The 23,991-nt window shown below is 40.9% G+C and overlaps 6 protein-coding genes across 10 annotated transcripts; 2 read left to right on the top strand and 4 right to left on the bottom strand.

Moving 5' to 3' along the window:
• Window positions 1–15: 15 nt before the first annotated feature.
• On the bottom strand, window positions 16–2,140 carry LOC117135494. Its single transcript, XM_033295715.1, has 6 exons — window positions 1,895–2,140; window positions 1,558–1,827; window positions 1,234–1,497; window positions 1,046–1,175; window positions 458–612; window positions 16–401 (listed from the first exon to the last, which is right to left on the bottom strand). The coding sequence occupies exons 1-6, from the start codon at window positions 2,120–2,122 to the stop codon at window positions 135–137; spliced, it is 1,314 nt and encodes a 437-aa protein (XP_033151606.1). The 5' UTR covers window positions 2,123–2,140; the 3' UTR covers window positions 16–134.
• Window positions 2,141–2,916: 776 nt separating this feature from the next.
• Window positions 2,917–5,981, bottom strand: LOC117136992 (cathepsin L1). Its single transcript, XM_033298168.1, has 3 exons — window positions 5,886–5,981; window positions 4,354–4,682; window positions 2,917–3,754 (listed from the first exon to the last, which is right to left on the bottom strand). Exons 2-3 carry the CDS (start codon window positions 4,680–4,682, stop codon window positions 3,025–3,027), a joined length of 1,059 nt encoding a protein of 352 aa, XP_033154059.1. The 5' UTR covers window positions 5,886–5,981; the 3' UTR covers window positions 2,917–3,024.
• Window positions 5,982–7,375: 1,394 nt separating this feature from the next.
• Window positions 7,376–8,635, top strand: LOC117136661 (zingipain-1). Its single transcript, XM_033297662.1, has 2 exons — window positions 7,376–7,485; window positions 7,653–8,635. The coding sequence occupies exons 1-2, from the start codon at window positions 7,390–7,392 to the stop codon at window positions 8,577–8,579; spliced, it is 1,023 nt and encodes a 340-aa protein (XP_033153553.1). The 5' UTR covers window positions 7,376–7,389; the 3' UTR covers window positions 8,580–8,635.
• A 1,576-nt stretch (window positions 8,636–10,211) lies between these two features.
• On the bottom strand, window positions 10,212–16,114 carry LOC117137235. Of its 3 annotated transcripts, none has more exons than XM_033298594.1 (4): window positions 16,021–16,114; window positions 12,598–12,820; window positions 11,770–11,937; window positions 10,212–11,711 (listed from the first exon to the last, which is right to left on the bottom strand). In XM_033298594.1, the coding sequence occupies exons 2-4, from the start codon at window positions 12,653–12,655 to the stop codon at window positions 11,470–11,472; spliced, it is 468 nt and encodes a 155-aa protein (XP_033154485.1). In that variant the 5' UTR covers window positions 12,656–12,820; window positions 16,021–16,114; the 3' UTR covers window positions 10,212–11,469. The 3 variants fall into 3 exon arrangements, with proteins under 3 accessions (XP_033154485.1, XP_033154486.1, XP_033154487.1); XM_033298595.1 differs by lacking the exon at window positions 16,021–16,114 and adding an exon at window positions 15,918–15,999; XM_033298596.1 differs by lacking the exon at window positions 16,021–16,114 and adding an exon at window positions 15,478–15,496.
• An 856-nt stretch (window positions 16,115–16,970) lies between these two features.
• On the bottom strand, window positions 16,971–17,698 carry LOC117136291. The gene is made up of 2 exons (XM_033297127.1): window positions 17,402–17,698; window positions 16,971–17,348 (listed from the first exon to the last, which is right to left on the bottom strand). The coding sequence occupies exons 1-2, from the start codon at window positions 17,637–17,639 to the stop codon at window positions 17,128–17,130; spliced, it is 459 nt and encodes a 152-aa protein (XP_033153018.1). The 5' UTR covers window positions 17,640–17,698; the 3' UTR covers window positions 16,971–17,127.
• A 323-nt stretch (window positions 17,699–18,021) lies between these two features.
• Window positions 18,022–22,889, top strand: LOC117135626 (pre-mRNA-splicing regulator female-lethal(2)D). Of its 3 annotated transcripts, XM_033295997.1 has the most exons (5): window positions 18,022–18,096; window positions 20,426–20,788; window positions 20,990–21,114; window positions 21,178–21,511; window positions 21,578–22,887. In XM_033295997.1, the coding sequence occupies exons 3-5, from the start codon at window positions 21,025–21,027 to the stop codon at window positions 22,390–22,392; spliced, it is 1,239 nt and encodes a 412-aa protein (XP_033151888.1). In that variant the 5' UTR covers window positions 18,022–18,096; window positions 20,426–20,788; window positions 20,990–21,024; the 3' UTR covers window positions 22,393–22,887. The 3 variants fall into 3 exon arrangements, with proteins under 3 accessions (XP_033151888.1, XP_033151885.1, XP_033151887.1); XM_033295994.1 differs by lacking the exons at window positions 18,022–18,096; window positions 20,426–20,788 and adding an exon at window positions 18,332–18,760 and having other exon boundaries at window positions 21,578–22,889; XM_033295996.1 differs by lacking the exon at window positions 18,022–18,096 and having other exon boundaries at window positions 18,790–20,788.
• The last annotated feature ends 1,102 nt before the right edge of the window (window positions 22,890–23,991 follow it).

Genomic DNA, 23,991 nt, shown 5'->3' with positions numbered 1-23,991 from the left:
AATAACTTTCAAGTATTCTCTTTGAGTTAGTTGCAATATTTTGTTTGCGTGTATTTAAAAGGTGAGTAATAGGTGTCTGTGATGGCACCTTTCATCTGAAAATCTTCATAGTAAAATATCTAACCATCTAGTTTTCAAAAAACATTTTTTTTATATTTCTTCTCCTTGCTTATTTTCGTAGTCGTTTCTTCTTTTGAAAACTCTGGAGCCAAATTAGGTCGTTGCTTGGTTTTCCACTCTTCTACGGTCAGATCACTCCACTGATTTATGCCCTTCTTGAACGATTCCACTCCCAATTCGAACTGCACATTGTGTTCCTGAATCGCTTTCCAATTGTCGCAAAATATAGTTCGGCGTTTTTCGGTTTCTGTTTCATCCTGATATTTCGCACCAAAATCAATCTGTAATAAATATATATTAATTTCAAATTCTATTTAAATTGCTAACCACATATTACCAAAAACTTTTTCCATGCTGCCTGACATGTATTATCATCCTTCTTAACCACAGATATTTTTGTAGTGGTTTCAATCTTAGAAAACTCCGGATTTAAAGCAGGTCGTTGTTTGTTTTTCCACTCTTCCACGGTCAGATCACTCCACTGATTTATACCTGTAAAATCCCAAATAAGAAGACTTTACTCGTTGAGTTTTTGTAAGAAACTGGTTTTATTTGGAAATATCTTCGGTTTAGATAGGTGACATGAGAATCGCATCTTAAAGTAAATGGCCTACGCAGAGGCCTAAGTAAATAGTCCCCGCCTTATCGAGGTCCCACGCTCGGGCACATCTGCCTATCTTGAGCGGCGAGGACCTTATCTGTGGTCTCCCACTAAGGGACTATTTTAGGAGGCGGGGAACGATCTCAAGTGACTGACTCATGTAGTGTGCACTTAAATTACATGTTTTTGAGCAATGCACCCATGTCGCCTTAGATAACAAAATCCTAAATATAATTTATCGCTCTCGATTCATTTACATAAGATATGAACGGAGCCCAAAATTGTAAGTCTTTAAATATATTCGTGTTCATGTGTGAACAATACCCTTCTTAAAGGATATGTTTCCCAAATCGTATTGAATATTGTGCTTATGTATCGACTTAAAGTTCTCGCAAAATATATTTTGTCGCTTTTCGGTTTCAGTATCATCTTGATATGTCGGCTTAAAGTCAATCTGCAATTGGTAACAGCAACTTGAATAAAAACTCTTTAAATACCCAACCATATTTTACCAAGAACTTCTCCCAAGCAGCCTGACATATGTTATCATCATTATCTATTTTAGATGTAGTGGTTTCTTCCTTAGGAATCTCGGGAGCAGGACTAGTTCGTTCCTCATTAGTATGATCAGTCCACTGATTTATGTCCTTCTTGAAGGGCTCTGCCCACTTTTCATACTGCACATTGTGCTCCACAATCGCCCGCCAGTTTGCACAAAATACATTGCGGCGTTTCTCGGTTTCATTTGCATTCTTATACATTGCTCCAAAGTCAATCTGTAATTCATATCATACATATTAATACCAAGTTGGTTAGAATATCTTAGCTTATCTTACCAAGAACTTTTCCCATGCAGCCTGGCAATTAACTTTGTCTTGCTGCTCCTTTGATGATTCACTAGCGATTTCAGGCATGACTTTGGGAGTTTGTTTCTCTTTCCACTCTTCAAAGGTAAGATCGCTCCACTTGTTGATACCCTTCTTAAAGCTGACAACTCCCAAATCGAATTTTAAATTGTGATCGCGAATTTTTTGCCAATTGGCGCAGAATATATCACGTCGCTTTTGCCGTTCGGAGTCATGATCGTAGTGTACATCAAAATCGACCTTGGAGTAAATGCAAATCAATTCCTTGAACGATCCATTCTTGGAATTGTGCGATCAAAGAACTTACCAAGAACCTTTGCCATGCAAACTGGCATTCGTCTTCGAACTCAGATAAGCCAGAGGTGCTTTCAATTGTGGGTGTCGATGAGTCAGCGAGGCTTTTCCCAGTAGTGACCCCAATCTCTGGACTGATTTTTTGAGTAGCAGGTGATGATGTGCTTACTGGCACGCCCAGAACCACGCCCACGAAATACAGGAGCAGTGGGACGCCATCTAAAATTCGAGCTGAGCCCATCTTGAACACTCTTCTCGTACTGCGTACCGCACTGCGAGAATCGCGAATTATATGGGGAATACATACATATATAATTGCAAATACTTAAAATCTGCTGCATTCAGAGAGAAACCTTAATAAAAACCGACAACGAGAGCGATTTCATCTCCTCTCTTTTCTCTTAAAGGTGGATCTTTCGAAAGAGTAACTGCATTGAAGTGACCTTGCCCACGAAATATATAACAACTGGCATAATTGGTTTATGATTTTTTGCAACAGTATTGAGTTAAATTAATTAGAAATTTAAGCTCTGTTTTTATACCCATTACTCGGTGGGCATGCTTGTTTCGTTGAAAGGAATGTAACAACTAGATCTAGATAAGTATATTTATAGTATAGAGTATTCTAGACTATAGAGTATAACTATACTCTATACTATACTATAGACTATAGAGTATAACGTTTCCCACGATAATGCCGTAAACAAACGTTACGCTGCTTGCAGTTTTATCTGATTAACGGGTATACAATAGTCGTGACACCCGACTGTAGCGTTATCTCTTGTTTATATTAAATTTGTTATGTGTGCATTGTTCCTTTTCTATCCACTTTGCCAAATTGAAATTTATTAGTTTCACAAACAACATCCCACACAGCGTTGTTCTTCATTAAGAAAATCGTTCCCGAAAAAATCATAAATAATACCGAAAATTAAATATGGCATAGCCATTATCTATCTATTTTCCCAGAATTTTCCAAGAAAGCAACACAAACAGATAAGGCACTTGTTTCATTTATTAACCGCGTGACTCATGGAATCGATGTGGTGACCCACTCAGCTTACGACTACAGTAACAAAGTTATAAATTCGTGGTTTTTAATTGACTATACTACCTAACTAACTGCCTGGCGCAGTTGTGAGCCTACAGAATGGGGTAGCTGCACTCGCTGGCGATGCCGCAGAATCCACCTGCATTCCGGAGGATGCGCATGAAGCCGCCCTCGCCCCAATTCTGCGAGTACGAGTTCTTGATGATCCAGTAGTCGCGTCCATTCTCCGTTCCATAGCCCACCACGGTGACCGAGTGATTCAGCTCGCCCTGGTTGCACTCCTCGTCCTCGTAGATGCCACCGCTGTACTGCTCAAACGAAATGGTGTCCGCGTTCATGGAGCACGCCAGTGGACCCAGCGTGGCGATCACCTCCTTCATCTTCTCCTCATCTCCCGGCGTAATGGTCGCATAGTCGCGAATCTTCACCAGACTCTCGCGCGGTGGACGGCCGGCGGTTTCGTTTTGGCGGCACTGCATCTCCGTCTGTGTGTACGGATATTTGTTGGCCAGCGTTACGCCGTGATCGCGTATGTATTCGAAGCCGTACTCCTGGAAGCCACCGTCGCAGCCCATGTTGCCGTAGTCATCGGCACAGTCCACCAGATTCTGTTGCGACAGCGAGGCCAGCACTCCAGTCCGCCGGAAAAGATGACCCTCGAGCGCTCCCGTGGTGGCGAACGACCAGCAGGCACCGCATCCCACACCCTGGAATCCCGGTGGCGTCACTCCGCCCCTCTCGCGCCAATCGAACATCTCGGGAAGATTGGCACTCGCCGGATTCCTGGCAGTCACAAAGTTGATATGACCATTCGTGTATCTCCTGCAAAGGTAAGAGCAATTCATATTAGTATTGCGATTATGTAGAGATTAAATTAAATTAGAAAATCGGAACTTTACTAACTACTATCATAAAGAATAGTGTATACTAAAGCTCACCTAAGTGTAAAAGTGTTAATATGTCTAATTTAGTTCTTTTTATGATTATACAGTGGCAAAGAAGACTACATTTAAATTTTTCATAATGTTCTCTAAAGTAGTTTGAATACTTATAAATCTGTGATAAACAACCGTATATTATGAAACTTTATTTATGGAGCTCCATCGTAATAAATAAGCTCGATATGGAAGGGGTTTGTTTGTTTCCACCCATTTGGTTCATAGTTCATAGTTTCCACCCATTTGGTTCATAGTTTTCGGGAAACCACAGACCTATGGTCGGAATTTTTGATAAATTCTGACTTCTTGATTAGCATAACCACCAAAACTAATGGAAACCAATGGGCACCTACGTAATGTAACAAATCATGTGGACGACGGTACCAAAACCCGTTTGAAAGTTATAAGCTGGGTGTTAATTCGTTTATGGCCAAAAGGGTACTTCCCCCTAGCTCTAGATATGCGTAAGAAGGTGCTACTTACTCGCCAAATTCGGAGACTTTGGAGCCCAGCAAGGTGGCTATCTCCTTCCTGGTCATGTCAGCAAGCGTATTGACGCCCAGCCGGAATCCGGACACACCGTTGTCGGCGTTCTTGTTGCTCAGCGTGATCAGCGACATCTTGGCCGCGAAGATGCTCTCGCGATAGACCCGCTCCTCGTCCGAGTACACCTTGCCCGTCTGCCGGAGGAAGTCGTCGAAGTTTTGCACATCGCAGAGCTTGGGGAACGACTGCAGTTGCTGCAATGACACAGCACCCAGCAGGGCCAGTCCCAGCGCCATCTGCAGCCACATCGGTGAGCACATCCGCATCTGGAACGGTGGACAGCAGAGTGAGTGGAAAGCGTTAGGTAACCACTTGGCCAACACATAGTTACACCATCCCATCCCAACTCATCGCATCCCGCGACCCCTTTTCTTGCCACATCTGTCAACGTTAATCACTTGGCCAACTCGACCCGTCCATTCACCTCCAATCGAACCAACCTGCCGTGCAGATCGTGGAGTTTCCTATAAGTGGAGCCGCTATAAATATTTACTTATGGGCAATATTAAAAGCAACGTTGCTGCCTAGGAAATCTGCACAATTTGAAAACAGGCCACACTCAAAATCCATGCGTTTATTCGATGTTAACATGTTCATCCAGTAGATACTTATTAATGATTATTCAATGCAGTGTCTTCATTCACATAATAAATTATGCTGTTATACCTCTGTGAGTAATTAAACTAAATAACATTTTTGGAAAACATCAAAATAAAACCAAGAAACTAATAAATTGTTTGTTTAACAAGCATGTTTTTGAAGAAACTAAACCGTTTAATGATCGCTTATGCAGAAATCAACATGGTTTCTAAGACAATCAACAACATAATGATCGATTTAACGAATAAAAAACTAATTAATATTGGTTTTTCTATCCCGCTGACCATCCGCTTCTGTCAGCAATCACGTTAATGGTTAATTAATCATTCGCTGGCTTAAAACGTATCTTAATTTCTCAACTTTATTCGATCTAGCCAGGTTAAATAGACTTTTGTAACTAGCAGAGCATTCGCTGTTCGTTTTTCCGGTCTGCTTTGCGAATTCGATCACCGATGAGACGTGAATAATTACTGGGTGAATGAGCTAATTTGCATATGCTTAGCATAATTACATTAGTGCAAGCATTCGATTCGGATGAATTTCGACATGTATGAATGATTTCGCGGCTTCGTCTCTCCTTTTATTTCCTCAGCTCCCACAATTGGCTCCATCGAGGGCCCAAATAAATCAAAATCAAATCTAGATTGAGCAACCGCAGGCTAAGATTTCACTTTCGTTGCCATAAAATACTGATCACATGCTGTGACCGGTGAAAGGCGATGGATTCCCCTATTTAAAATCAAATTTCGAGTCGAATGTACGTTTTAATTGCAATTGCAGTTCTCTTGTCTTCGATGAATCATTATGAATCGGAAAAAAGAAACACACACACACACGACACAATATGTTGAAAATATCGACTTAATCACCTTTTATGGATATCTTGGAATGAAATGTTCAAAACACCTTCCGCGTTCACAAATCTATTCGTAGATGCTGAAGACTCGAAGACCGGCGAGATTATAAGCGGCGCTCGACCCGCACACCTCGGTTTTATAGGGTCTGGAGCTGGACCGTGGGACATCTGGCCAAAACTGGATGGGCCACCAATTTGAAAACTTTTTGAATACCGAACAGAGCATATTCATCTTCCATCTCGACGAGCTATCTGGTTTATGGGTCTATAGCTGTCTCCATTATATGCATGCTTAGTAATTGTCGATTGCCCAATATGTTGGTGGCTATAACAACGCATATTAACTCATTTGAGACAAAAGAGAAAATAGTCAAACATGTTTTTAAATAGTTAATAATTAATGAGATCGAAGTCACAGTTGTAGCGCCTATAGGATTACAAATTTAAATGCAGCAAGCAAAGTTGTAGGAAAGTTTTTAAGGCGTCTTTCGTTACTATTGTACATTTACGAAATAAAGATTGTACTTTGTACTGTTATATCCCTTGTAAATAAGTAACACTTTGATTTTTATGTAAATAATACAATTAAAGAAAGATAAATTTACAAACGGATGAGTAATGGTCTCGACTTTCAATAACTATAAATTGAAATTGAACCATGAAGAGATTGATTAGTAATGAATCGCTGGCCAATTTATTTGCATTTCAATTAACAGATTCGTGGAATCTGATTTTGTTGTTGCGTCTGCTAAAAAGTTCATTGACTGCCAAAATCCCTTATGGACTTACCTATTTGCAGAGTTCCAAGATGATCATCCCGCATTACCACTTGGAATATATCAGACTACCGCGATGGAAATTGCCAAACAACTCACTTAGCACTTGGTTTACAGCAATTTGGCCAAGTCTTCCAACGGGCCTATCTATCTATCTATCTATCTATGTATCTTTCCATCTACGTATCTATCTATCTATCTATCAGCGCTGTTGCAACTTTTATGGACGCCACAAAGTATGACTGTGATTAATCATGCCTGCGCGCTGAAGACAAAACCTGAAGACTAGACGATAAGTTGGCATTAGAGGGGCGTTTACGATGCTCCATGGGCACTTGGGCATACGGGCTTGGGTGTTATTTTTCTGAACTGGGCCAGTGGGGATTTCGAATTAACAGAGATACGAGAATCCACCGCCGAATCGCAACGATACGAAACGGGGCATTTGACAAGTTTATTGGGCAAACAAAGCGCACCCCGACTTTTCCTTCCAACGGCGGCTTATCGAGGAGACCCAACCCGGAATATGGATACTACGGCTAGTACGTTTGAGTGCTGTAGGCCAAGTGCGAATTCAAGGCCTCGTAGAAATCTACGAGTATTTGCACTTTTCTTGCGAAAGTAAGTCGCTATGGTAAACTTCTATTTGCGTTTGCAATCAGAAGGAGAGTTTGCCGGTGCCTATAAAAGATCGTTCCATGGTTCTGGCGGCATTAGTTGGTGCGGATTTCGGTTTTCGTCATGTTCAAGTTGCTACTTTGCTGCCTTCTACTAACCATCGACGGTGGATGGGCCTTTAATCATGGCCAGGATCTAGTGGACTTTCAAACTTACAAGGTATGTGAGTCATCACAAAAGTCTGGATGGGATTTAAAAATCATTGTGGAACCAAGATTGTACTAGTTCTTTACATTCATTGTACTTGGTGTTTCACATCTAGTATCTTATTGCATTTAAAAGGATTGCATATGTGGTAAACTATATTACTTTCAATCTGTTTACAGGAAAATTTCACCAAGACCTATCCCTCAACGTCGGCTTGCAACTTCGCCAACTACTACTTCATCTACAACCGCAACCAGGTGGCGCAGCACAATGCCCAGGCCGATAGGAATCGCACCACCTTCCGCGAGGCAGTGAATCAATTCTCGGACATCCGACTCATCCAGTTCGCAGCCCTGCTTCCCAAGGCCGTGAGTACGGTGGCCTCGGCGCCCACTGATCCACCGCCCAGTCAAGCGGCAGCCACCAGCTTTGACATCATCACGGATTTCGAACTCACTGTGGCGGTGGAGGATCAGGGCGTCAACTGCAGCAGTAGTTGGGCCTATGCCACCGCCAAGGCCGTGGAGATCATGAATGCCGTGCAGTCGGCCAATCCGCTGCCCTCGTCCTTGTCCGCCCAGCAGCTGCTGGATTGTGCGGGCATGGGCACCGGATGCAGCACACAGACGCCTATGGCTGCCCTCAACTATCTCACCCAGCTGACGGATGCGTATCTGTATCCGGAGGTGGACTATCCGAATAACAATAGCCTGAAAACGCCGGGTATGTGCCAGCCCCCATCCTCCGTATCAGTGGGCGTGAAGTTGGCCGGCTATTCCACGGTAGCCGACAACGATGATGCCGCCGTAATGCGTTACGTATCGAACGGATTCCCCGTCATTGTGGAGTACAATCCGGCTACCTTTGGATTCATGCAGTACTCCAGTGGTGTTTATGTCCAGGAGACGAGTGCCCTGACCAACCCAAGGAGCTCGCAGTTCCTGGTGGTCGTGGGCTACGATCACGACGTGGACTCCAATCTGGACTACTGGCGCTGCCTGAACTCCTTCGGCGAAACGTGGGGCGAGGAGGGCTACATCAGGATCGTGCGCAGGTCCAACCAGCCCATTGCCAAGAGTGCCGTATTTCCCAGTGCGCTTGCCTAAAAAGGATTCCGATCTAACCTTATTTCAAGTTAATAAACTTAAGTTTTATGTGAAAACTCTGATATGAGGATTTTGTTTCGGATTCAGTAGATGCTGTAAGTTTTTAAAAAACTTTAAAGTAGTAAGTAATACGATAATTTGTAGTTTTTAAGACACATTATAGAACCATCTTTCCATCAACTACCTAAACCTTAAGGAAATTAAGTAACAGATTTAGCAATATCTATAATAACACTATGATGATACCTCAAGATTTTGACTATCTATATCTATGATAGTTCATAGCTTTTAAGGAACGTAATAGAACCATTGAGAATATACCAAATAAAGCTAGGATGATTCATCGAGATCTTGAGTATATATAGAGTAATCTAGAAAAAAAATCCCCCATCTTCTACCAAAAAGTATCGTTTGGTTCTTTTTTGTTGTGAAAGCTTACAGCTTTTTGTCTCCATTTATTGAATTTACCATTTTATTTAGTTTATTTATTGATTTTTCATCTACAAGCGGAGCTTTACAGACTTAAATGCTAAAAATTAACAAGTTCACTTTATTTTCTTTTCTTTTCTTGTTTTTCGCATCTTTGATCTGCTTATGGATTTTATACTATTATCTTTGCAGTGTTTTTCTTTTTCTGTTATGTTTTTTCTTGCATAATAAATAAGTTTCCCATTTTGTTGCTATCCGTGTTGCTGTGATATAAAAACGAAAGGAAATAATATAGATATATATAATATTTAGGTATTATATTTATGGTTATAGAATATTCGACTCAGCCAGCGCAGACAAAAGCTTTTTTTTTTGGTGTGTGTTCTTTCTGTAGATTTCTTACTCTTAGTTCTCATTAAATTTTTTAAGTTTCAGTAACTTGTTTGGAAACGTTTTATTATAAATACTTCTCGTTATTATATTTCAATTGCGTTAAATAATTTGAAATATATGTATGTACGTTGTGTTTGCATTTTGTTTTGTTTTAGTTTAGGTTTTAGTTTTTAGTTTTTACTTTTGGTTTAGAATGTCTTCCCGTCTTCTTGTGAAGCAAAGCTCAATGATATGATTCACGCTGAAAGGTGATTTAACGACTTTTATTATTTCAATAATTTTGCAGTTTATAAAGATTGCGTGATCTTGTGTTTTATTAGGTTTTTCTTTTCGTTTTGGTTTTTGTTCTGGATGTGCTTGAGTTGCAATATTTAGGGTACTTCCTTGGAAAATCGTTGCGGATGATGAACAAAATCGAAATTATCCATCGAAATCGGTTTAGTTGTGGAACCTTAAGTACGCGGACTAGTTAATGGGGTATTGATTTTAAATTTCCTTCTTTTTCGCCATTTAATTACTGTCTTATTTTTCCACTATTACGATACAACGGCTAGTGTTTGTTATCATTTTATAAATTAAAATTAGTTAGGTTTATCTACATATGCTCTCGCTTCTCTCTGTATTTATCTTATTATCTTTCCGTATAATTCTTAATAATATTTAACTAAATAAATATAATGTTATATAATTTATGCAATTTCTCATGTATATATATATATATATATCTTTGTTTTTGCTTTTGTTTTCTACACAAAATGATGTGTTTGTAACTGGTTTTTATATGTTGGCTAGTGTTTCTGTTTATTAATATCTTGCAATGTTTTGTGTTGACTGTACCTCGGTTTGTGTTCGAATTGTATTGGGGACACAAATCAAAATGTTTATGCACTTTCCGTCTAAAGTATTAGGAAGATTTATGTATATCAGCCATGCTAGCAGCTCCACTTCCGCCGGAATTTCGCGGAAATCCGTTGAAAATGTATCTTAGGGATCTCATGGCTATATAGTATGGTTTAGTTTTCATGAAGCTTACAATGGACAAACATTATTATTACCTTGTTGGATTCTCCTTGGGTTTCATTTATTTACTCTGTATAAATTTCAATGCTATTCTCTTTATTTTCTCGCTAGGAAAATTGATTTTCTGCTTTCAAATGAGTTATGAATACAAATTATTGCAACTTCTTTGCCGTAAAGATTGGTGTTCATCCTTAGAACTTGCACTAATCGGTTTCATATAGGGTTTGCCTTTGAGGATGCCCTTCCCCATTTATTTTCTTGAATTACATAAAACAGATCTCAAGTATTGAGACTAGTTCACAGAACAAAAGTTTAAAAACAAAATGAAAGTATGGATAAAATCCCAAAATATAACTGACACCGAATAATAAAATAATCCTTGTTACTGCAAAGTATTTCTCGCAAAGATAGATGTTCATCCTTAAAATTTGCACTTTTTGGTTTCTTGAAGGGCAAGCCTTTAGAGATTCACCCAGTTATAAACTTAAATGGAAATACTTTAAAAGAACAAAAGAAGAGAACGCAGTTTTCATAAATAAATCCACAAGTATTGAGTAAGAAAACCCTTTTTCGCTTGATCTCGTGGAAAAGGGCATTCCTACGTCGCTGATTTTGAGTTATTTTGGATTACGACTTATGTTGTAGATCAAGGATCTGCATTTCTTACTAAGGACTTCTTTTTTTAGGGTCGACGGTTGAATTGTTTTTTTTAGGCGGAGACATTTACTGGCAGTTTTTCTGTATTTTAAAATTAATTTCGAACAAAGGCATAAAAAAGGTTCTTTTATTACTGCCCCCAAAAGAGTGTGTGTTACCTTTTTCGGTTTTATCCTGTTTGATTTATATAATGCATGCGAACGCATAAGGTAAGTTAATTTCCGTATTATTCTTATTCAATTTACGCTTACGAACACATTAAATGATATATTAAAGTAAATTATGCAACTAAATGAGCATCAACTGCAGAACTGAATCGAAAAACCATTGAAAACAAACTCGAAAACGATAAGTATAGGTGAACGCAGTGAAATGCTAATTCGAGCCCAATTTACGAGCTCTGGAATCGTATTGTGTGCCTCGAGTTCAGCAGGAGCGCCAATCCGGCGGCCACGATGAGGGGCAGCATCATCCACTGTCCAGCAGGCGAGTTGGCCCCGTTGCACAGATCCTTGGTGCAGGAGCAGTAGATGGCGGCCACGTCGTGGGTTCCCGAGCGTCTCACGCACTTGTTGTCGGTGTTCTCGTCTGGGATGTATCCGCATCCACGCACGATCCGGGTCTTCCCGTAAACTATGGAGCATTAGTTGGCATTAGTTAGTGACTTTTTAAGTTACTATTCTGCACCTACTCTTTTGCACGGTTTTGCGGCACAGGGTGGGCTTGTACTTGTCCTTCAGATGCTCCAGCGGCTCCTGTTTGCTGCAGTTCACCTCGCCAATGGAGTACGGCTCGAAGGGATCGCCGCAGCGGGGATCGAACTCGCTGTTGCAGTCGTAGCACATCAGGGCAGTGGTCACTGTAAATTAAGTGAATTTGTTATTTATTAGTAATATTACAGCCAGTACTACTAATACGATGTATCTGTAAGATAGTATTAACTGGAATATGTAGCCTTTGAGATTTATGAACGATTTACATAGATGAAGTCACCTTCTACTGATTGACTATCTATCCTCACATCGTATCTAAATAATCCTATTAAAGTATCTTTTAGTTAGCTTAATCCACTTAGCTTGTGGTTTATGATTAAAAGCTTGAATTTACATATGCACATAAGTGCGGCTTAAATTGGATTAGATACTATTAAAATTAGCCATTTGGGAATTGGCTTTGATCGGCAGATTGACAATTTCTATGCATAAATATTATTTCGAACATTTATAATTGCTTTGAATGTTGAAAAATACGAAAATAGAATTTAAAATTTAAAGCCAAAATAAGATGAGCATCTGTTGATCCCATGACCTTACACATATATATTCTACAGAAATATACAACTTTGCAATTATGGCACACCACATAGTGCATTTATATAAAGCCAAATGTCAGGGCTTCGAACTGCGTCAGTGTGTGTGTGTGTGTGTTCATGGGGCTGCATACGCATGTGTGTGTGTGAGTGTGGATGGGGGACTGTATGTTTTTTTTGCATTGCATAAACTTTGAGGCTTTGGCTTACCTTGTATGCAGCAGAGCACGCCTAACAACAACAACGTCTTCTCCATGAATGGCGACATTTTGTATGTATTTGGATTTATTTTAATTAGTTTTTTTTTTGCTTTTTGAGCTTATGTTTTCACTTCTTCTCTGCCCGGCGGCTGGAGCAACAATTTGTTTCGGTGACGAGTTCCCTTCGTTGGACAATTTTTCGAGCTGATTGAATGCTACATCAGCATATTAGCCTAAACAAAATGAATTTGGATAAGTTTGGAAAATAAGTTTTGTGCGCATTTCCTAATAACCCGATGACGTTCGCCGATTTTGTTGTATACAATTCGACTGCAATGAAAAGTGAAAATCGCGGTGGCGAAAATAAATGCAAAAGGAGAGAAGACGCAAAGCGAAAAGGGGCAAAAACAGAAAGTGGGACGCAGCGGAAAAAAAGAGGAAGACAAATGCATTTTGGAAGGAAGTGTTGAGGGGCGGAAAGGGACGGCAAGGCGACGGCGCAATGCAACACACTCGCTCGCTCTCTCTCTCTCCTTCTCGCTCTCCAATGACGCGCGCCCTCTAGCGACCCAATTAGTGAGCCAATGGATCCCATGTGGAACGCATTCGAACGACGAGCTACTTGCTCGGTGTTGCTGTTTTCCAATTTTCACCCATGTTTTTTTTGGTATATTTCTTCTTGTCTTGGGATCGACTGTCCATTTAATTGGATTGCAATGATTGCCCGAACGCAGCTACAGCTGCAAATGCAGCCAACCCTCCCCCCTATTCCACCCACAAGCCAATTGATTTTCCCACCCAACACTACCACTTTTTTTTTCCCCATTTTTTCCGGATGGTGGGTAATTGCTAACGGTACTCGGTAGCTAGGTAACAAATTACCAATACGTACCGCCCATCGGAAAACCCCACCTTCGTATTATCTGCCCCACTCCCAGGCGCTTTTAATAGTTTAGCCCACGTTTGCGATTTGTGGCCAAGTGCTTTCGATGGGCTTTCCATCCCCCTATTTTTTTCCATTTTCCTCCAATTGTCGGCTGAATCTATTTTCCTTTTCCTTCTTTTTTATACTTCTGTCAAGTGAAAAGGCTTTGTTGGGCTTTGCTTACGGGATTGTCCTCAAATCTGATTAGATTTTGTAACAATGTATTAAGCTTTTTTAATATAAACATCTAAAAAAAAACCTATTCAACTATCTATTTAAAATGTTTAAGAGCATATCTATGCTTCTTCAATTCTGAAGTTCGAATTATAATTATTAGTAATATTGATTACAATATCTGTCAAATGTTTTCAATATGGTTTTAAAGTTTTTTGACCCTAAGAACTTTACAAGAATTGTTACCTACTCATAGAGCTTATAAAATTTTCCTTTTCCTTAACTACTACCAAATATTGATCGAGACTAAATGGACCTTATATGACCCCTTATTAGACCCCCTTTTAGATCCCCATTTAGATCCCCCCTCTGCGACCCCCGCGGTGACTTCACTTTGAATTTGAACAGCCAATTTCCTGGCCACTCAAGTAATTACATTGTCATCCCATTTCCGGGACTGCCTGCAGTTGCGTTGGCCATTTGGGCCCCATTCAAAACCCCAAACCACACAACCCCGCCACTCCCCCCGCCAAGCCCTCCAATTGGCACGTAATCGAGAAAAGTGCAATGCACTGAAGCCATAGATTCTAGAGCACTGCAGTTGGGGTGCCCACTCCAAAAAAAAATATGGGGCGGCAGTCGGCGTACAGGGTACGAAATATTACGCATACGCCCCGTTCTGCCCAGCAGCGAGATTTGGGTTTCTGGCACACGGCACACAGGTAACCTGGTATCCATCCGGCTGAGGATACAAAGCCGTGCTTGGCAAGACGTCTGAATGCCGAGCGAATGAAAAGCCAATCAATATGGTAGCCAAGGGGCCGTTGTCATGTCGGCCATTCAGTTGGTCAACTGGCAGCTGACGGGCCAAAACAGGAAGAGTTCCAATCGGCAAGCTATATTTGATATCTAAATGCTATATACGTATATATAGGATGACGATATGTGGTGGGTGGCTTGATTGAGTGGGCCTGCTTTCATGTTAGTCAGCCATCAGCGTTCGCTTGCAATTCGCAGGACATGCAACACCCTGCCTCTTCCGCCAGCCCCGGAAAATTCAATAACTGACCCAGTTCAGGTGCTGTTCTAGCCAACCACTTTTCAGCCAGCCCACTCGATGGTTTTTCCTGCCATTTTCCATCGTCCAACGTCTGTCTTCGTCTTTTGGCATTTCCTGTGGGAAATGTTTTGGAGCACCCATCCTGCGGCAGTGGGTCTTTCTTCTTTCATTTTAGCTGGTTATTTTTGTTGTTATGTAAGAGCCCAGACAATTGGCAGTAGCACGAATCTGGCATATCGATTTAGCCATTAAAAAAATGGAACGAGCAACGAAAAAAAAAGAAAAACTAGAAGAACAACAACAACGCGAGCAGAACAAGTGGCATGGGAAAATTACTCAGGTGGCACAGGTAAAATTATCGGGGGGGTTGGCTCTGCACTTTTGTTGTGTAATGCCTTGCGAAGACCTCGAGGATTAAGGGATTCGGGGGACTCGAGGGATTCTCGCTGGCTTATGAACTTGGCCAGCAGTTAATTAGCCCGTTTTTAAGGTTAGGTATTGTTCTCCTTATCTGGCTTATATCCGCAACTATTCAGTTTAAATGGTTCGTCCATTTGCGCTCGCAACTTGTTTTGTAATCACTTATGCACTGTGTTTCCGCTTCACTTCGAAGTCACACTTTTCACTTTTACTTGGGCAGTTATATAATGCCAGGACCCCCCACACGAGTATTTTCAATGGTTTTCCGCAAAGTTTCCCTTTCGATGCAGTTTTCTTTTCCATTTATTTACGTAAGAGTGGAGACATTCACAATTTTCCTGGCTCTCGAACTATTTCAAGCTGATGACACCGAAGTGGAAATGAAAGGGCCCCCAAATGAAAAGCGAAAAGAAAAGCGGATGCCAGAGAAAAAGGGCTCAGAAAATGGGTGGAGGGGTGGTGGGGGGAGGCTTGCGGGTGGAAACGGGTGGATAGTTGTGGGCGAAGGGTGCGCGGGGGGTGGGCGGACTTAAGTGCGATTCCAGTGCAAATTCTCTCGCAAGGACGAAGCACAAAGTCAAAGCGGCCGAGAGCGAAAGAGAGAGAGGAATATTGAGTGCGGGAAAGAGACACAGAGACAGAGAGAGAGAGAGAGAGGGCGCGAGCGCCCTTTTGAGAAAAACCAAGCGAAAAAAGTTAAATCGATAGCGAACCGCGCCACTGAAGCGGGATTATCTAACACGGGGCTTACAGTCCGTTTCGCCCAGGATCGCGACTTTTCTTTCCACTCTTTGCACTTGTCTCGATTTTTCCAGCTACCTTTCCGCTGGCTAAAAAAACTCTCGAATTCGTACTTCAAATGCTCGGATTTGGTGTGCCAAGTGCCTTCTGATTTGCTGTGGACTCTGATGCGGTCACGCGACGCGGTAGATGCAACCCCAAACACGGTGAAATTCTTTCTGAGCGCTCCGCCAAATCCGCAGCTGTCCGGCGAGATTTCCGCCGAGCTGTTTCTGTTTCTCTGGAGAGCGAGAATCTCACGAGAGAGAGACTGCGCACTGAACAACCCTGGCGATTCTCTATTTTATATTCTGCGATAAATTTCAAATATTTTGAAAAATCTAACTTCAATACTTCATCCTCATATTTTTTTAAAAATTTTGAAATTACCAATTGAGTATTGGATATCTGTAGCACCTAAAAAATATTTTCAAAATAATTTTTTGTTATAAATTCAACTATTATTTTACTCTGCGATTAGTTTAAAAAGTATTTTAAAAATTCTTACTTTACTACTTCTTTCTCATAATTTTGAAATTATCAATTGAGTATTGGATTTTTATAGATCCTAAAAAACATTTTTAAGATAGTGTTATGTTATAAATTTCATAATATTTTTGAATCGCTTCTACAAAATAAAATAATTTTAAAAATAGTGTTTATATTTCAAGTATCGTAGCTAGTTAGAACCTTAAAATTTCAATTTTAAATGAGTATTATTGCTTTCAATATTGTTATCAGATTGTTTATAGCAAAAACAATTGTATTTTTTGCAAAGTCGGTTCATGTCATTATGTAATAAGGTTGGAACTGAAGATAGCGATCCGAAAACCTGCCTATTTTGTGTTTGCTGTAAATCTATACTGAAATATTATATAATGTTGACTACTTCTTCACATTATATAGACCCAATGTATGTGCTCGTTTTGTATCATTTTTCCATTATATAATTTCATTAATAGCATTATTCTTAAACAAATTTAGAAACTATAGATCTATTAGGAAACCCAATAAGAGAACAATATTTGGATTAACACTTATTTTATTGGCATACCCAATAGTATACGTATGTATTTGTACAATAGTCTTATTCTTAGATATTTATATTACAAAACGACTTAAGAACTATATCCTGAACATCAATACTATTTCCTTATGATCTAATGACCCCAGTTAAGCTTTCAGCCCTTGATGCAATTGGTTATTTCGGTCCAGAAGGCCTGAACTTCAGGATCCTGCATTAAAATACGTTTCTTAGCGTTCAAAACTATGTTGAGGATGTCGGCGTTTTTGCAGCAATCCCGTCTCGCGGATTTGCCATCGGGCGCCTCGGGGGAAAAGCCTTCCGTCTCCTGGTCATCCATTGGATCCACCTCACCCGCCGGACTGCCCAATTGCCCAACTGCAAAATAATACTGTAATTGGGGGATTCTCTAGGTAAATCTGCTTAAATACCTTTCTTGCACTTGGTCGCCTCTGTTTTCGGTTTTTCTGTGCGTTTTTGGTAGGGTTTTCTTGGTTTTGAAACATCTTTCGTTTTGCTGCGCTTGGCATTCGCATCGGTGGGCAGCAATTCGGGACTCTCGGCGGGATTATCCGCATCCTGCTGCAGGCGCCGCTTCACGTGCAGATTCAGGCGCTCCTTGATGTTTTGCTGCTCCAGTTTTATCTGCACACCGGTGGTTTCTGCCATGTTTTTGCGTTTTGAATATGAAAACAATTTCCAAAACAGTCCACCAGTGTGACCCCTAAATATTTCTTACAAGAAAATAAACAGGAACGTAAAATACAACTTTCCCACTTGTATTGATTGTTCCTAACTTTTTTGAAACTATTTGAATAGCGTTGGTATTGCATGTAGAGTTATTGCGTTAGCCGTAAGAAGGAAAATAATCAGTGTGACTTAGAAGTTAAACAAATTTTGTATCTAATAATTATTAATCAAAATTTACATCTTGTGGCAGTGTGAACAGACCTGGTTGGAGTCTCCGCTGCCCCATATCCGAGTCACGCACCCCAGGTCTGCATTCGATGCGATGGCAAATTTGGTATTTTCCAGCGACGCCATGTTGGATTGCGAACAACAGTTAACAGCAGCAAACGAGAAATCAGCTCGCAGCGCAGAAAAATTAAGAAATATCGCCGTAAAAGTGAGCCCAAACGACCGAAAACATATGAAAAGTGTGAATTAAAGGACAATCAAGCGATAAATCATTAATTAAGCGTTGAGCAAGCGCGAAAAGTACGCGAAATCGACGTTTTGCAAAACGTTCGCCATACGCGTCGCCATTGGTGTGAGCGAGAGCTTGCCTGTGTGTGCGTGTGGTATTGGAGAGGGAGAGAGCGCCTGTGTGTGTGTGTGTTTGCGTGCGTGTGTGTGAGCGAGCGAGCGGCCCCTATGAAAAGCAACAGCAACAACAACGCCAGCAAAGGACCCGCAACAACAACAGCAAGAGTAACAAGCACAGCTTTTTAATATCCAAATAATGAGTGTCGCTGCAATGACTATGGACGATCAAAGACCCTGTATGAACAGTTACGACAAAATGCCCCCGACCAAATACGAGCAAAACCTAAATATCCTAAACAGCAGCCAAAACAGTGGGGCCACTGGCGGCCCCGCCTCCCCAACGCCCTCCGGCTTGGAGGACCACCATCATCATCACCATCCGCATCCGCACCATCATCACCATCAGGAGCAGCAGCAGCAACAGCAACACTTGCAGCAGCAGCAACAACAGCAGCAGCAGCAACACGCAGCAGCTGTTGCAGAGGCTGTTGCAGCCGCCGAACAGCGACAGCGCTTGCTCGAAGGTATTTTGCACATTTTGGTACACTGCTATCTGATCAGAGATCTATCTGATCTATATAATACCCCCTATATACTACATACATACTCGTTTCGAATACCAACAAAAAAGAAAAGAAAAGAAGGAAAAAACCACGATCAAAAGTGTTGACTCTGTGTAAATTGTATAAAATAATGCAATATAAACAACAAGTAAACGTAGTCATTTAGTTTATTTCTGCCCCCCACTCCACTTGGGTTTCTTGTGTCATTTGAATTTGTTTATGAAAAACACTCGGAAAAGAACTCAACGTATATATTATGTGAATCGAATCGAAGCGAACACTCTTTGCAACGAACATTCTTTCAGCGGCGTTTTGGTTAACTTTATTTATTTATTTTTTTCAACACCACCTCGAGCAAACCGTCGAATGTAGTGAAAGTGCTTTCAAAGGACAATGCATATAATAATCTCTAATACCTAAATATGAACTAAGTTGAAAGGCCACTGATGCCAGAAGTTATCAAGTGATTACAAAGTGTTGTGCAACAGAACTATCTAAAATATAAAATATGAGTTGAATAATCATTAATAATATATGAGAATCGTAACCAATTATAACCAGTAAGCTGAGCAAAGCTTTAATATTGAAAGTAATCGTACTTAATTAAAAAATTATAAAATGAATCATGAGATGATAAGGTTTACGACGTAAAGTTTAAGATTTTATATAATCTTAAAGAGAAAACCGGGCTGATAATAACATCAAATGAATATAGATCATATCAAGTAATAATAGTAAAGAATCCTAATCGGAGATTTTCCTCGTTTTTCGTCGTTTTTGCGGTGTACAGTTTTCGTTTTGCGACCACTTTTCGTTTGCCTACGTGCCCGCAGAAGAAGAAGAAGAAGCAGAGAAGTGGAGAGGAGAAGAAGAGAGCCAACGTGTCTGCGTCCCCTGCCCCACCCCCCTGGACCAATCTTTTACTCTCTTCACGCCCCCTCGCTCTTTTCGTCGCGCCTAAATATAAATAATAATATTAAATAATCAATTGAATATGTGACAGTGCATAACCAAAGAGAAAATAAAGTTGAAATTGTTTTTCTGTTGAAATTGTGTTGAAGAAGTGAGCGTCAAATGAAAAAAAAAACAATTGCCTCGTGTGTTCAATCAAATACAAATGTTTAAATAAATGGCGCCAAAATACGGCGAACATGTGTGTGTGAGTGTGTATATTCACAATTGTTAGGCTTACTTAATTGATTTTTAAACGCTTAATTGGCCGCCAATCAATCAATTAACATGCAATGTGGGACACACGCACATGCACACATTTGTTTGCTCCGATCAAAAAAAAAAATATATATATATATATATAAATATAAAATAATTGCTCGGCTAAGTAAATACAAATACGAAGTTATTTATGTACGTGTTTGCACAACAAATACAACAAAAAATGCAAAGTCAATAAACTTTTTGTATGACAAAAGAGTGTTCGAAAATGCCGCAAAAAAGAGAAGGGGAAAAGCTTTTGAAATGCATACATACATACATGCATAGGCATACGAAAAAGCTTCCGAAAGCCCATTGTGTGTGCGTCGAGTTTTTTGCAAGTGTTTTTCAAAAATATTTTCAGTTTTGCCACAAAAAATATGTATACCAATCAGTCGTCGTTGTTTTCCACAGTGTATGCAAGTTCGAAAATGCCGCGAAGATTCAAATTCAATCGCCAATCAAGTTCGATGCAAATGCAAATGCATAAGCAAAAGCAAAAGCAAGAAATCAAAATGCAAATAATGGCAGGTGTTCAAGTTATTCAAGTGCCAATGATAATGCCAGAGATAACGAAGCAATCGAAATCGAAATCCAAACCGCAAGCGAATTCGATACCGACATCGATATCGTGTCCAAGTTCAAGTGGTTCAAGTTGTGACCCTCGCATCGAATCAAAATCTAAATCAATATCATTATCAGCCAGAGATTGACGACGGGATGCGGCCTTTTCCACCGACCATGTCACGAACTTACACGAATGATTGCAACGCATTGGTATGATTTCGTATTAAGTTCCACCTAAAAAACAAACACTTTGCCTTGCCCATTAAGAACTTGTAAAATATCTATGTATATATAGTACGATATTGTTATATCTCGTGTGCGAACCAGAAAAAAAAGACAGTGGCTCTCTTAGCTTGGAACGCCCGTTATCTAGACCCTATTATTAGCTAATCCCTATTCTTCGATTCGCAGATGAGATCGAGAATCTCAAGCTGGAACAGGTCCGCATGGCTCAGCAATGCGCGGACGCCCAGCGACGCGAGAAGATCCTCATGCGACGGCTGGCCAACAAGGAGCAGGAATTCCAGGACTATGTGGTAAGTACTCGCTTTGATCTACACAAATTCCTCAAATACTAATGTATATCTTATCCCCTTTAGAGCCAAATTGCCGAGTACAAGGCCCAACAGGCGCCGACTGCCCTGGCATTGCGCACTGCTCTACTCGATCCTGCGGTCAATCTCCTGTTCGAACGGCTAAAGAAGGAACTTAAGGCCACCAAGGCCAAGCTGGAGGAGACCCAGAACGAGCTGTCCGCCTGGAAGTTCACGCCGGACTCTAATACCGGCAAACGCCTAATGGCCAAGTGCCGACTGCTCTATCAGGAGAACGAGGAGCTGGGCAAGATGACCTCCAACGGCAGACTGGCCAAGCTGGAGACCGAACTGGCCATGCAGAAGAGCTTCAGCGAAGAGGTCAAGAAATCGCAGTCAGGTAGGTTAAATCTCAATTAGAATTGGGTTCGGAACTTATAGATATGTAAACTCCTTCACCCTTTAGAGTTGGACGACTTTCTGCAGGAGCTGGACGAGGATGTGGAGGGCATGCAGAGCACCATTCTGTTTTTGCAGCAAGAACTAAAGACCACACGCGATCGCATACAAGCGCTTGAGAAGGAGAACGCCCAGTTAAAACAGGCCATCAAGGATGAGGTTGTGGCTCCTGCGGCTGCCACCAACGGCGGCACCAACAAGACGATAAACAAGCTAGAGACCATTCACGAGGACGCTTGCATGGCGAATAACCCAACGAATCCGGATTGTTACAATGGCAATACCAACAACGAACAGATCGCGGCCGTGCCACAGATACCACCATCGGATGATGGCAGCAATATGAACGGAAATGCAGCGCGATTAGCCCGCAAGCGAAACTACCAAGAGGAGGAGACCCCTCCAACGGTAGTGGTGGTGCCGACTCCCACTCCAGTAGGAAATAACGTCCAGGAAGCACCTCCCATCAGGGAAGTTACCGCCCCACGTACTCTGCCGCCCAAAAAGTCCAAGCTGCGAGGCATTACCACGCGTCGCAACTCCCAGCTGGAGGAGGATCATCAGCCCGTTACAACGCCAGTGGCCGTCCCCATGATCGTGGACAACGCTGTGGCCGGAATGGCGAGCGAAGAGGCTGCTGCCGCCGCTGCGGCGGTTAATAACAGCAATACGGGAATACTCCCGGAAACGGGAGTGCCAGTGGGTGTCCCAGTTGAGGGCGGCGATCCAGCTGCTCCGGCGGCACCGGGCCGCATCCTGACCCGTCGTCGGTCCGTCCGCATGCAGCAGAACGGCAGCGGAGCCGTCGACTACTCCACCTAAGCGCCGGCGAACCTTTTTCCAAAAAAGGGTGCACTCCATATGAGTTCGTCAAATTGATCGTTAATTCCTGACGTTTACTTTTGTGAATTGAGATTTCAAAACAGAGACTTCATTTTATATTTCTAACCTATCTTTTAGATTCTTTAATTTTTTTACACATTGTCTTGTAAAATACGTTTATTAATTCGTTTGCATGCGGCGTAGACATACATAATTCGCGAATTATTTGGAAGTCACTGCTTTACATACGAAATGCATTATGTAGAACTGTCTACCACTTCAGCACATATATTTACAATAATACGATCGAGCTAAATGATAATGCTAAAAACTGATACACTATTTATGTTAAACCACGGCATCTACTGAAAAGCTGAAAAGAAAGTTTGGTCAAAAAAAAACTTGTCATTTAGCAAAATTAGGTTTTAATTATCAACTTAAGGCATTTTTGTAATACTATGAAAGTTGTGTAAAATACTATAAACTTGTGTTAAAATAAATTGTTAAGCATAACAAATATTTCAAAAAACCCGACTCCTCTTTTCCATTTGACCGCCCAGCAAAACAATCGTTTTGATTTTCGAAATTATCTTGTGTTTATTATCAGTTTCTTCTTTTAGCACATTAGACAAATGGTTTTACTTGTATTTGATTGAATTCGAAATATGTTTATGTATGTAGTACAATTGTGGCTGCCAGCGAGTGTGTTTGTATCTTTTGTTTCGTTTGTGTCTGTGAGGAGAGTTTAAACTTGAGATCGGGCTAAATGTTCTGGTGAAGAAGAGGCCTGCAAGCTTGGCATAGTTTGATATCTGCTTTACCCTACTTTCAATCGAAATGTAAAAATGATTAGGGGGTGGTGAGACAACCTGCGAGGGGTTTAAACGGACTTCCGATTCCATATTAAATAGTTAATAACAAATTCTAGGCAGTTCGAATGGCACAAGTTGATTACACTACCATGGGAAAATGTGGGGGCTAAAGCTTAGCGAGTTCTGTTCCGATCGGAGAAGATATCCTCTCGGCTGAGAGTTTGTTTGTCTAGATGTACGATAGTTTGTCATGGTAAATTTCAACTAGTCAATGGTTTAAGTGTAGTATTATTAATAATTTAGTCGCTAGATGCTGCTGCGCTTACTCAATCGTCTCTGACCTCGGCTCAGTTCTGTGGCTCGTATCAAGTAGTTAGTAATAAAAAGTATTTCTCATATATGTATGTAGGTACTTGTGGGTAATGCTAGGTATCGTCATCATCAGTGTATATAAAAACAATGCCTTTAAATCTGATCTCTTTTTGGTTTTGCTTGTTCTCGAGTGGCCTACAATGTCTTTTTTAACGAATGTCTATAAAAAGTATGTAGTTTTCCAAGGCTCCGAGGCTGAACTTTCGGTTAGTTTTTCTCTGGGCTAGGCTAAGCAAATATACAAAAGCTACTTAAATTAGTTAGCATGTACAGTACCGGGCGTACTCGTAGGTATATATCGTATTATCGTATGAGTGTGTATATATAATTAAATGGTTCCATTATTCGCCTTTACCGATAGGTTTCTTGATCCGTTCTTTAAACATAAACTCGTAGCTAGGTGTTACTTACAAAT

Source organism: Drosophila mauritiana, chromosome 2R, assembly GCF_004382145.1.
Source record: "Drosophila mauritiana strain mau12 chromosome 2R, ASM438214v1, whole genome shotgun sequence".
In the NCBI taxonomy this organism is placed as follows: Eukaryota; Metazoa; Arthropoda; class Insecta; order Diptera; family Drosophilidae; genus Drosophila; species Drosophila mauritiana.
This window is presented reverse-complemented; position numbering and strand designations above follow the sequence as displayed.